The 12,683-nt window shown below is 35.0% G+C and overlaps 1 protein-coding gene across 1 annotated transcript in view; it reads left to right on the top strand.

Annotated features, from left to right (window-relative positions):
• LOC149790532 (alpha-1,6-mannosylglycoprotein 6-beta-N-acetylglucosaminyltransferase A-like) overlaps nt 1-12,683 on the top strand; it is a 134,952-nt gene that overhangs the window by 42,323 nt on the left and 79,946 nt on the right. Inside the window, exon 2 of the mRNA XM_089972577.1 lies at nt 7,236-7,434. Coding sequence (XP_089828703.1) covers nt 7,273-7,434 — 162 coding nt within the window. The 5' untranslated portion in view covers nt 7,236-7,272. The remainder of the gene's footprint in view (nt 1-7,235; nt 7,435-12,683) is intronic.

The raw sequence follows: 12,683 nt of genomic DNA on the forward strand, positions 1-12,683 counted from the left end.
GCGGAATTTAGGAAATTCATGAAATAGCTTCGATCAGGTAAGTTTGATGTTACGTTGATTCTGCTTGATACGACTGCTGTTAATTGAAGAGAATTTGTCGTATGTATACATTTTACTTGTATTGAAGTATGAATAGTTAATTATGACCTTAATATTTTGCATTTTTTTCATGACTTTAGCTAGTACTTTTGTTTACGATTGATTACGATGTTGATTCGTTGCATCATTATTCATAATGTTACTATGTACACCTTATTTTGTGAGGCGAAAATGTTCTCTTCTTTCGCTAGTAATATGTGTGCATATTATTTCGTGGATTATTACGTTTACGCCCTTTTGAAAGGACGATTTGTATTTGTGAAGAATTGTATTGCTCGCTAGCCGCTATAAGAATTAATATTTCTTTGCGTAGTTATATTTTGGTAGACAAGAAATTTGTTTACGTAATGATAGATTTTGCCATTGAGTAACGGATTGCCGTTTATCACCATTTGAATGTGAATACTGTGGATTTGGTACGCTTGTGTAGGAAATATATATAAATATATAGATAGTCATATTACTAATCGTAGTAATATTTTAGTACAATCATGTTTGAAATATTTTGTATGTATATACTGATAGGGCTCAGTATGTAGATATTTGAATCCTTTGTGTGATTGTGTTATGGCGCCATTTTTGTAAGCGGCGGAAGTGTATGGGAATTTCGATGTGTGCGCATGCGCGACCCAAATGTCCCGCCTTAAACTGATGGTTCAGTTCAGTGACGTAGTGTGAGGGAAGATTTTTATAACCCTATGCTAATGCATTATACCTTTCAACAGGAAGCTTTCGGGGGACGAAAGAATTTCAGAGAATTTCGGGGGACGAGAGAAGTTCAGAGAATTTCGGGTGACGGTGAGAGATACCGAGTGAATTTCGGGTGACCTCAAGGGATACCGTCAAGGGTTCCGGATACTAGAAGAGGAACCGGAAGTCAGGATAACGGCAAGGAACAAGGATTATAGAAGAGGAAGCGGAAGTGGAGATCACGAAAGGAGAGAAAGACAAGGGAACGAAGAGATTTAGATGAGTAGCACTCAAGAAGGGAAAAATCTCCTCACACTGTGAACTCAAATGATGATCAAAGGGATCATTGGGTGAAAGAGAGACATTGATTACTTTAAATTCTTTTAAATTTCATTTATTAAATTGTTATTGTTTAAATTTCATCTTTGTATTTCTTTTAATTTAACTGTCGGCATTGCTGACTGGGGGCTCGTAGCCATAAATATATTTAGTCAATAAATAATATAGTGTCCAGAATTAACCTTCTGAATAAGGACCAGGGGAACTTCTCATAATTCGTTAAAGTCTATAAGAAGAACCCCCCCCTAGACAACCACTACACCCCCACAGACACACTGTGGTAGCTGACCAAGGCTAGTGTGTTGTTAGAGTTTGATCTGACACAATTTAGATGCAGCATGCTACTGAGGCACATCATACATGGAATAAAACTACATGTTAATACAGTGATACTGTCCTTGATCATACTTGTATCTTCAGTTATTTAATCTTTTTAGATCTTCTGAATTAACAAAATAAGTATTATAATGCGTGGTTTATTGTCTTTTATGATTGAATATAGAAGTTCTTCTCTATGTGTTTGTATATGTATTAATATGTCTCTTGTTTCTTTCTACCCCTCTCTTCTTTCTCTCTCTCTCTCTCTCTTTCTCTCTCTCTGCTGTATGTATGTATGAGTGTGTGTGTGTGTGTGTATATATATATATATATATATATATATATATATATATATATATATATATATATATATATATATATAAATACTCTGTTTGGCCTCATGTCATGATGTCATGATAATGTGACGGGGTGGGACATCATGTTACATGTCTGCGGCATGATGCCCCAGTGCTAGACATCACTATAAACTGCCAAACTGTAGATATTATAGCGATATGACTGATTGTTTTTAAAGCTACGTTAAATATCCAAATCACACACACACACTACTAATTGTCAGCACGTACTTAAACAACTATTTTTAGATCCTACGTGATTTGTATTTTCAATAAACCCAAATTATACAAACAATTTATAACAGGAAATATTCTATACAGTTTATGACCATGAATAAAAATTATGAAAATTAAATACTATCCTATACCAGAAGTTACAGAAAATATAGATATACATAACAATATATATGTATACATGCACACACATTTCTTCATTATTACCGCATTCCTGTTATAAGTGGTGATGGTCATGGAGCCCATTTCATTCTTTACACTGTATAAATTATATGTATAATTTACCTCATGATAAGTTTGGATCCCATTTCATTCCTTACACTGTATAAATTATATGTATAATTTACTTCATGATAAGTTTGGAGCCCATTTCTTTCTTTACACTGTATAAATTATATGTATAATTTACCTCATGATAAGTTTGGATCCCATTTCATTCTTTACACGGTATAAATTATATGTATAATTTACCTCATGATAAATTTGGATCGCATTTCATTCTTTACACTGTATAAATTATATATATACTTTACCTCATGATAAGTTTGGATCCCATTTCGTTCTTTACTCACCGCTCTGGTGGTCTAGTGGTTAGAGCATCCGCCTCGGATGCGGGAGGTCGTGGGTTCGATCCCTGGCCGAGTCATACCAAAGACTTACAGAAATGGTACTAACAGCTGCCTCGCTTGGCACTCAGCATCATGAGGTTAGTGTTAGGACTGGTCGGCCTGGTGTCAGGATAATGTGACTGTGGGACATCATGCTACATGTCTGCAGCATGATGCCTCAGTGCTAGACATCACTATAAACTGCCACATTGCAGACATCATAGCAGTATGACTGAAAAATTGTTAAAGCTACGTTAAAAATCCAAAACACATCACATCGTTCTTTACACTGTATAAATTATATGTATAATTTACCTCATGATAAGTTTGAATCCCATTTCATTCTTTACATTATGTAAATTATATGTATAATTTACCTCATGACAAGTTTGTAAAATACAGAATATTCTATGGCTCTAATGGACTGCATTGTTAATGAGAGATGATTATCATAAGTTTAATGAGAGATGATTATCATAAGTTTAATGAGAGATGATTATCATAAGTTGTTATGACTTTCATGGCCTTTGGTTCAAGAAACATTACTGATGAATGTTTGTACTGTACATATATACAGATTACTGATGAATGTTTGTACTGTACATATATACAGATTACTGATGGATGTTTGTACTGTACATATATACAGATTACTGATGAATGTGTGTACTGTACATATATACAGATTACTGATGAATGTTTGTACTGTACATATATACAGATTACTGATGAATGTTTGTACTGTACATATATACAGATTACTGATGAATGTTTGTACTGTACATATATACAGATTACTGATGAATGTTTGTACTGTACATATATACAGATTACTGATGGATGTTTGTACTGTACATATATACAGATTACTGATGGATGTTTTTACACAGTACATGTTTCTCATCATTGATTTTAGTGTAATTTTGTAAATTGCTGAATTACATGAAGAGAGCAAGGATATAGTTTGGGTTTTTTGTGCTGTCCATCTAACACAGTTACCGTGCTGTTCATCTATTACAATTACCTTGCTGTCCATCCATTGCAGTTACCTTGATGTTCCTCCATTACAGATACCCTGCTGTCCATCCATTAAAATTAGCTTGTTGTCCATCAATTGCAATTACCTTGCTGTCCATCCACTACAATTGCCTTACTGTTCATCCATTACAATTACCTTGCTGTCCATCCATTAAATTTACCTTGCTGTCCATGCATTACAGTTACCTTGGTGTTCCTCCATTACAATTACCTTACTGTCCATAAATTGCAATTGCCTTGCTGTCCATCCATTGTAATTACCTTGCTGTCCTTCCATTACTCTTACCTTATTATAACCATGGTATCTATATACTAATTTGGACAAACAAAACCAAATTGGATATTAGAAATCTTAAATGGCACCCATGGCTAATTGTGTTATGCATTTGAAACATTTTGAATTTAGACCTTTGATAGATATCTTGTAAGCACAAATGAGCCAAAACATTTGGTAAGCATTATTTTCTATTGTATGGTTTTTATTTATGGCATTTTATTTATTTTAAAAAAAAATTGTTACCACAATTACACGGAAACCATGATTCACATATGAACTTAAGTTATGCATATCTGAACAGATGGTTTGAATTCTACATTTGCAATTTTGTCTAACTTTTCAATAGTTTTGAATTTTTTTGCAAGCATTTTGCATCACAGATGGATTATAGGATATCTAATACAAAATTTAACATCCATTCCTTTGCACATGATGTCAGCTAGTGACCTTGGAGAGCAGGTTTAGGTCACCAAAAACTAAAATTACCATATATACTCGCTTATAAGACAAGTGCATCTGCAAACTGCACAGACCCAAGTCTGCCATTGTTTCATATGCCAGAAGATGTGGGTCTGTGCAGTTTCTTAGGAGTAATCAGTACAACAAACAGTATAGATCCTGATCTGCACAACCATTATGCTGTGGCAGACCAGAATCTTTGTTGTTTTCTGTTTGACTTGGCTTATAAGTGAGTACATATGGTAATTCAGATATTGTACACTGACACTGTAAATATCATTGTCACACATAGACTTTCCATGATGCCCTTTGACATTCCAGAGGTGTAGCTTTCTATATAGCACCATAATACAAGTTTGTCTCATTCATCTTGCTAGATTCTACCTTTCTTTTCATCAAGAACTGGTGTCAAAGAATGACAATAATTGTCTTGAATGCTGGAAGGAAGTATATTTTTGCTTTCATTATGTTGTACCATGGCCGAGCTATGGGGACATTCTCCCACCACAAATTTAAAAAACAATTCCGTACATATGTCTTTGTAGGGAGACAGAGGTACATAATTTTGACCCCGTGACAGCTCAACCAAGGGTCAGCACTGGAATTCTAGCTAAACACTTTAGTATCCCCCACTTTCAGATGGTTTGTACCCCCTGACTGAATTTAAAAATTAAAGGCATTAAGAATGCAAAGAATGCATAGACATTTCATTTATCTATTTATAATTTCTAACATGATTGTCATCATGGGTTCTCTGACACTATTATCTTGTTCACATTTCAAACAAAATGGTACTTTCTTTACTAACATGCTTACCATATTTGCATGGGCAAGTCTATATATTTTAGACAATAGATGTGATAAAGTTCACTGTCTTTGATAAGGTTCAAAAATAATTACATTAATTTCCTTGTCTTTGGGAGTTACATCCCTTGGAAGACATGTTTTTGTTTTGTTCAGTTTTTAATAAATTTAAATTAGAAATATTTAAACATGACATTGCAGATATTGGATGCAGACACATACATGCCAACCATTACGCTTTTGGCACAATCATTACACTTTTTTCACTAAATTACGCCTTACGCGTAACTGTATTCGGTTTACGCGTTTTCGGTATATCCCCCTCAAAAAAAAATTAATTTGTTTTCTAATTTTATTAACATCCCATTAATCCCACAGACTGTATTCTAGAACAGACGGTTTCTATGTAACTACGACATAAGAGTACACTTGTCTGAAGACTTGCATGCACTTTCCTACATGAATTACACAATACAGCATTCCATTCTAGGGCACATTCACGCCCCTTGCAGGCTACAGGGAAAGGATTTTAATATTGGTCATGGTGGTAAAACAAAGAAACCTTGAATTGGCTCGTTTTACTAACTCCAATACTAAGGAAACTTCTATTTTTACTGCAGAACTTAATTGTGGACATGAATTTTTTAAATGCAGAGGCTTTATCTGCCGAGTTCTTAATAGAACACGGACTACCCCTAGCAGTAGAAGACTACATTGGTCCTTTGTTCAAACGAATGTTTCCTGATTCCAAAATTGCAGAAAATATGCATGTGCAAGAACAAAATCTTCTAATACTGTTAGGTATTTAGCAGAAGATACTTCACTTAAAATTGCAGAAGCCATGAAAATTGGGCCATTTAGTATTGCAGCAGACAGGAGTAGTGATTATGAAAAAAGGTTGTACCCAGTCTATGTAAGAGACTTTGACAACGAAAAGGGCAAAGTCAGAGTAGTGCTCTTTTCTCATTACCAGAATTCAGAGTAGATTCCGCTGGAGAAAACATCTTTTTCATTTGCTTGATAATGCTTTGAATAAACATAAGTTGGCCGAACTGTATGGGGTTTTCAGCTGATACTGCATCAGTGATGACTGGAATTCATAAAGGAATTGCATTCTATATTTTGTATTCTGTATCATTGTACATATCAGGTTGTCTCTGTCATATTATGCACCATGCTGCAGGAAAGGCTGCTGATAAATTAGAAGGAGAACTCCTGAAGTATTAAGTTGGCACTCTTCCTGACAATGTAATTCATGCAGAGTTGATTTTTTTTCATCTTATTTCCCAGCTAAAAGATCCAATAACTGTAAGATATAAATTTCCTCATCTTTGTCAGGTTATGAAAAGAATATTGGTTCTTTACCATTCTAATGCTGACTGTGAGAGATTGTTCAGTATTGTAACAAAAATAAATCTGAATTCAGATCCAGGCTCTGTAAACCAGAACTTAGTGCTCTACTGGTGTGCACAACAGTCATAGTCACAGCTGGTACAAAGTGTTTTGAAATGCAATATGAGAGTCTGTTGCTTTTTAAAGCTCAATATGTTACATACGAAAACTTGAAGCAGTGATTGATGCTACAAGTCCAGAGGGACAAATAATTCATTATGTACATATGCTTATTGAATTTTTATCATGTTATATGTGGATTACTCTTTTTCTGCTCAGATTACTCTTTTTGTCCACTTGGATTACACTTTTTCCTCACCAGGGGTTGGCATGTATGCAGACAGCACAATTTTTACTGAGAAAGGACTGTCCTAGAAACCACTAATGGGCCATGTCATGTGATTAAATTTGACAGTTCTGGTTTGGTTTAAAATGTGAACAGGATGCCCTCCTGGTAAATGTCAGGTAAACTGATGACTTAAATGACCAAGTATTTTGCACTTGTTTTATCCTTCTTGTTTTTCATTTTAAAAATTGCCTTTTGTAAAGCAAACTTCCAGTAGTGTATGTGAATACCGTAACTTTGTTTTATGCTTAATTGTTCATGATTTAAAATTTCAGATGTTGACAGCTGAAAGGAACTCTGCTGTTTGATAGGATGGGCAGGGGACAATGGAGAATGCTGAAAAATTGGGCAATACTTCATCGTCGTCAGACAATCATCGTGTTAACATTGGCATTTTTTATCTGGACAGTGACCATCATTAACTTTAGCACCTCCATGTCACAGTATGGTGTGCGAGAGAGCGAAAAACTTAGGGTAATTATTAATCTTATTCTTTTTCATATTTCATATGATAAAAGGATGACAGGTGTACACTTTGCATTAATTGGTCCTTTTCTGTATCTTTTTGTTAATTGTATTTTCTAATTTCTGTCATGGTAGAGCTAAATGCTGACAGTCAAGCAGTTATGCAAAGTAGAATTTATCTTCTGTTATTATTATGATAGTCGAAAATTGTTTTTTTTCCTTGGAAGTTAAGTATGTAAAATTTGTCATGTGATAACTAAACATTTTATTATTTTTATTGCAATTATGAATAAATTCTAAAGAGAAGCAGAAATAAGTTTTCATTTTACTTACAAAAGAAAATATAATTTTAATAAAGTGGATGAGGTATTGTCTACATTTTTAACCTGCTACAAAAAATCCTATTATATTAACACATGAAAACTAGAGTGTATGATTTAGATTTCTAACATTACTTTGACAGTTTTAGTCATATCACCTTGATGTCTGCATTGTGACAGTTTATAGTGATGTCTAGCATGGGGGCATTATGCCACAGACATTAACCCTTTACCTCATGCAAGCGTCTTTGGACTCCTCTACTCCATTCACATGGAAGCGCCTTTTGACTCCTCTACTCCATTCGCATGGAAGCGCCTTTTGACACCTGCTGTAAACATCAGCCATTTTGAGCTGGTTTTCGATGCGCCACCTTCGAAGAAAACCCCCCTATTAAATACTACATTCATTTCTGAGAGTGACAATTACGTCAGATCATGTGGTCACTGTTTATGCACTGGTCGATATCTGCTATTTAAAGTAACTGGGTCATAATCTCCACTCTCCAAAATGACGGTCACGGACTTCATTCAGTACTTACGAAGTTTTCATGATTAGAATTACAACTATGAAAGATTAAGTAACTTACGTAATGGCTCTGATATTGATGTAGGCAGCAATTAGTTTTTATAAATTATCAAATTCAGATGACTTAGTGATGTAGACGCAGATGAAAAACTTGTAAATTTCGAGTATGAGAAATGGCAGCTACGGTTGGTCACACAGCCTCACTGACATGACGGTGAACGAGTTTTCTCAAGATTTTAAAGCACATAAAAAATTCTTCCGTGAAAAATAATTACGCAGCTATAACAATCAGACTTTACTCTTAAATTTTTCCACATATAATACATGTGTACCAAAAATATAAAATGGTTAAAATCGCTGTTAAACGTAACATAAACTACATTGCTTAACAGTTCACAGGCAGGCCTATGCATATGGAGTCGACTAGGTAACGTGTTCTGTTTATAGCGCACTGCACTTTGTAACTATGCTCTATGAGGTAAAGGGTTAAGCATCATGTCCTACTCAGTCACATTATCCTGACACCAGGCTGACCAGAGTTAACACTAACCTCTTAATGCTAAGCATCAAGTGAGGCAGCTGCTTGTAACATTTTTATAAGTCTTTGGTATGACTCAGCTGGAGTTTGAACCGAGGACCTTCTGCATCTGAGGTGAACACTGACCACTTAGGCCACTGGTGTAGTTTGAAGTGATAAATGTTGTCATTATGAGCACACATCCCTTATATAGAGACATCCATTAAAGCAAGTGCCCATTATATGAATACATTTTTTAAAATTGGGTTGAATTATTAGGTGTCTTATTATATGTAGGCATCTGATAAAGAAGGTTGTGTTAAGTTTCCTGTATATGAAAGCATCCTCTAAAGCATGTTGTATTATGTGTCCTTAATATGAAGCAAAGAAGGTTGTTTTATGTTCTTTATATTAGAGATATCTACTAAAGATGGTTGTATTTTGTGTCATTTAATATAAGGAGCCATCCACTAAATCAGGTTGTATTATTTGTCCTTTATATGGAGGTATCTGTTAAAGCAGGTTGTATTGCATGTCCTTTATATGGAAGAATCATGTCCTGTATATGGAGGAAACCACTAATGCAGAAAGTATTGTCTTTAAATGGAGGAATCCATTAAAGCAGGTTGTATTGTGTGTCCTTTATATGAAGGAAACCACTAAAGCAGGTTAAAAGCATATCAGATTAATTTTATTTTGCGGTATAGATATACAGTATTACAAAACATTTACAGTTATTTCTGTGAAGATATTAGCATATCTGTGGCCAGTTATAATAATTCAGCAGTTCTAATAAGGTCCTGTTTAAATATGGAATGTGTACCAATTAAATCAAAGATAAAACTCGTTTTGAAACAGTATGCATTTATTAAGGACAAAATCCATATTGATTAGCTTGATAAACTGACATAACAAATTTGCTGTGGCAAACAGATGAGGGCCCAGAGTGGCCGAGTGGTCTAAAGCACTCTCCGTTACGGATCACTGCCATCTCGCCTCTGTCTGCGTGGGTTCGAGTCTCGGATTCGGCCAAGGTGGGTATTTGAGAAAGCTTGCCAGTAGCTTCTCGAGGGTCGGTGGTTCTTTCCAGGGATTTCCCGGGTTCTTTCTCCACCATTAATACTGGCCGCCATGGATAGCCTATCATGTGCTGAAATATGGTGTTAAACCCCACAACAACAGCAAACAGATGATGAGATCTCTGACATTTCTGAGCGTAGCTTGGCGTAGTTTAATAATTGTAACATCCAAAAAGCAACCAACAATACATACGGTAGCTTTACAGTGACAATAGAATGTATTAAGACTTGGGGAAAATTGTCATAGCGTATTAGATGACAAAGTCCTTTTTCACCTCCCCAGGCATTAGACATTAATTCCATGGACAAACAATGTATTCAACTTGTCGAGTTCTGGAGAGATCTTTTGTTGTGACCTTGTTGATGTTTTATTGGATTTTTCTAACAGATGATTTGCATTATGGACCTCGGGACTATGTATGCCCATGACAGCCCCCATTATACAGGAATGTCAGTTGTAGTGCGTATTTACACGACTTTACAAAGTGATGGTTAATGGTTACTTAGTTACTTACTTAGTGACTTTAGTCTTATTTATGGGCATTAGCATTTTAAGACAACCAGTCGCCAGATTCAGCTCTATTTTTGAACAAAATTTGGTTTTATAAACATAACCATCTTCTCTCTCTATGTGCATGCAGACCTTTCTCAGCATTCATGGTTACCATGATTAAATAAAAGCCCATTTCGTTAAGAGTTAATCAGCAGTTGTAGAAGAACTTAATATTTTCCAAACAAAGCAAGCCAACATCTTATCAAAATGTGCCTGTCTATAACAGAAAAAAAATGTACCAATTTAGCATGTGATGTGATTTTTAATTTGATAATGTCACAGATTTAGTGACATCTTTTTTTGCATCATATATGCACGCATGGTGTCAGAGTCATGCATAAGCTAATTTTTGAACAGCAAGTGATTTTAAAATGTTATGTTGCAGAGTTGTCGGAAATGCTTAATCATGTGTAAGGGGTGATCTGTCATCATAGAGTAGCATTTACACTTTGAGTACATGAAGACAAAACCAGTGTGAAATACACTTTTATATTGACAAATTACATTTTGGTTACCTTAGCACATGGTTGCTTAGTTGTTATTTACATGCTTCAAGTACATGTACTTAAATTGGCCTAGATTTTGGTCAGTCTGTTCTCATCTTATTGAGGCTACCAAGGGGATGGGGCTATTCGTAGGGAAATGAAAACCTGTCAGCAAGTTGGTTTAAACAGTACATGTATTTAGTTACAGAAGTCATCGTGAAAAGTACATAAAAGTGAACAAGAGATATGTGGCTGATATGATTAATGAAGGTATAATATTGTATACATTGACACATGCTAAATAAAGTTAAAAAGGAAACAGTCACGGTACAATAAACTTGTTTTAATCACCGATCACTTTGGAAAATGCAAGAATCGATCAGATTTCATTGCTTTTATTAAAGTCGCCACGAGAGACCAACGTTATAGGAGCAAATAAAAGCCTGTTTTTTTAATCTGACTGCGACATTAAAGCCTGGCGGCAAGATCAACTAATTGTTGAATAAAGTAAGGTCAGAAATGGCCGCTTGCCAACACAAATGATTAGGTGGGAAAATTAAAGCCTGTCAGCAAGATCAACTAATTGTTGAACAAAGTATGGATCGGCAGTGGCAGCTTGTTGACATAAATGATTAGAAAACAAAGGATTTGTTCAAGCTGGGACCAAGGGCTTCTGTCGACATGTACATTTATTTTTTATCTCGACATCAACATAAGCATGAAAATTTTGTTAGTAATAGTAGACCAAAAGACCGGGACTTTGCTTTTTTGTCGAAATAGGCGGCTTGTTGACATAAGTGATGTCGATATAAGTGGGTACGACTGTACTATCTTTTAAGTACTTGTTCTGTTTTGACTTGGATATAATTAACATTTTATTGCAAATCTATTGTATGATATACCCCACTGTTTTCTTTATTGGCAAGTTCGAATAACAAGTAATGCGTATGATTGCTTGTCCTTATAACATCTGCTGTATGGACAATGGCTTCAGTAGCACATTGACAGATTTTGGTTTCCCTAAAGACACCTCATTTCCCTATTGGCAGCCTTGCTGTTTTTACCTCTTCTGTTGGTTCTTGCACTCAATCTGGTTTCAACTGGAATAACCCAAAGCACTAAGCATGTTTAATTACTGTGTAAAAAACACTGCATAGCCCTGGAGTTTGTGTGATAATGTAAATCATAATTAAAACAAGAATGAATTGTTGATTTAATGGTGTTTATTGATAATAGAATACAGTAGGGTTGTAATACATGAGGATTATCACAATTGTCAGGTAAAAGTCTTTTTTTCTCTTTGCAAATGCTACAAATAAAAACCACCCTGAATAAATACAGTCATTTACACTGACAAAATTTACAAAATTTTGTTTCAACTCTCTCTCACATACTTGTGCATATTAACTAAAACGTGATTTCATGTTCTTTATTTTTTTATTGCGATTCAGTATGGAGATTATTGCTGCTGTAAAAATAAAAGTTGCACTTAATTTCTTGACAATGTGGTCTCATATCATTGCATTACAATTTACCAATAAATAATACCCATACATGTTCAAGCCATCTAAATCATTTTGCCAACATTGCCGACATAACAGTTGCATATGCTCTAAATGCAGTTGAGCTTGCACACTGAGACATAATCCTCTCTCTCTCTCTCTCTCTCTCTCTCTCTCTCTCTCTCTCGTTCACTAATAACAACAACAATCATTTTTAGTGCTTTTATTTTTATTGTAATTTGATTCTTGAGTTGAGAGCAGAATGAGACAGAAAAT

The sequence above is a fragment of the Sinohyriopsis cumingii genome, chromosome 10 (assembly GCF_028554795.1).
Source record: "Sinohyriopsis cumingii isolate HCF-2022 chromosome 10, ASM2855479v2, whole genome shotgun sequence".
NCBI lineage: Eukaryota > Metazoa > Mollusca > Bivalvia > Unionida > Unionidae > Sinohyriopsis > Sinohyriopsis cumingii.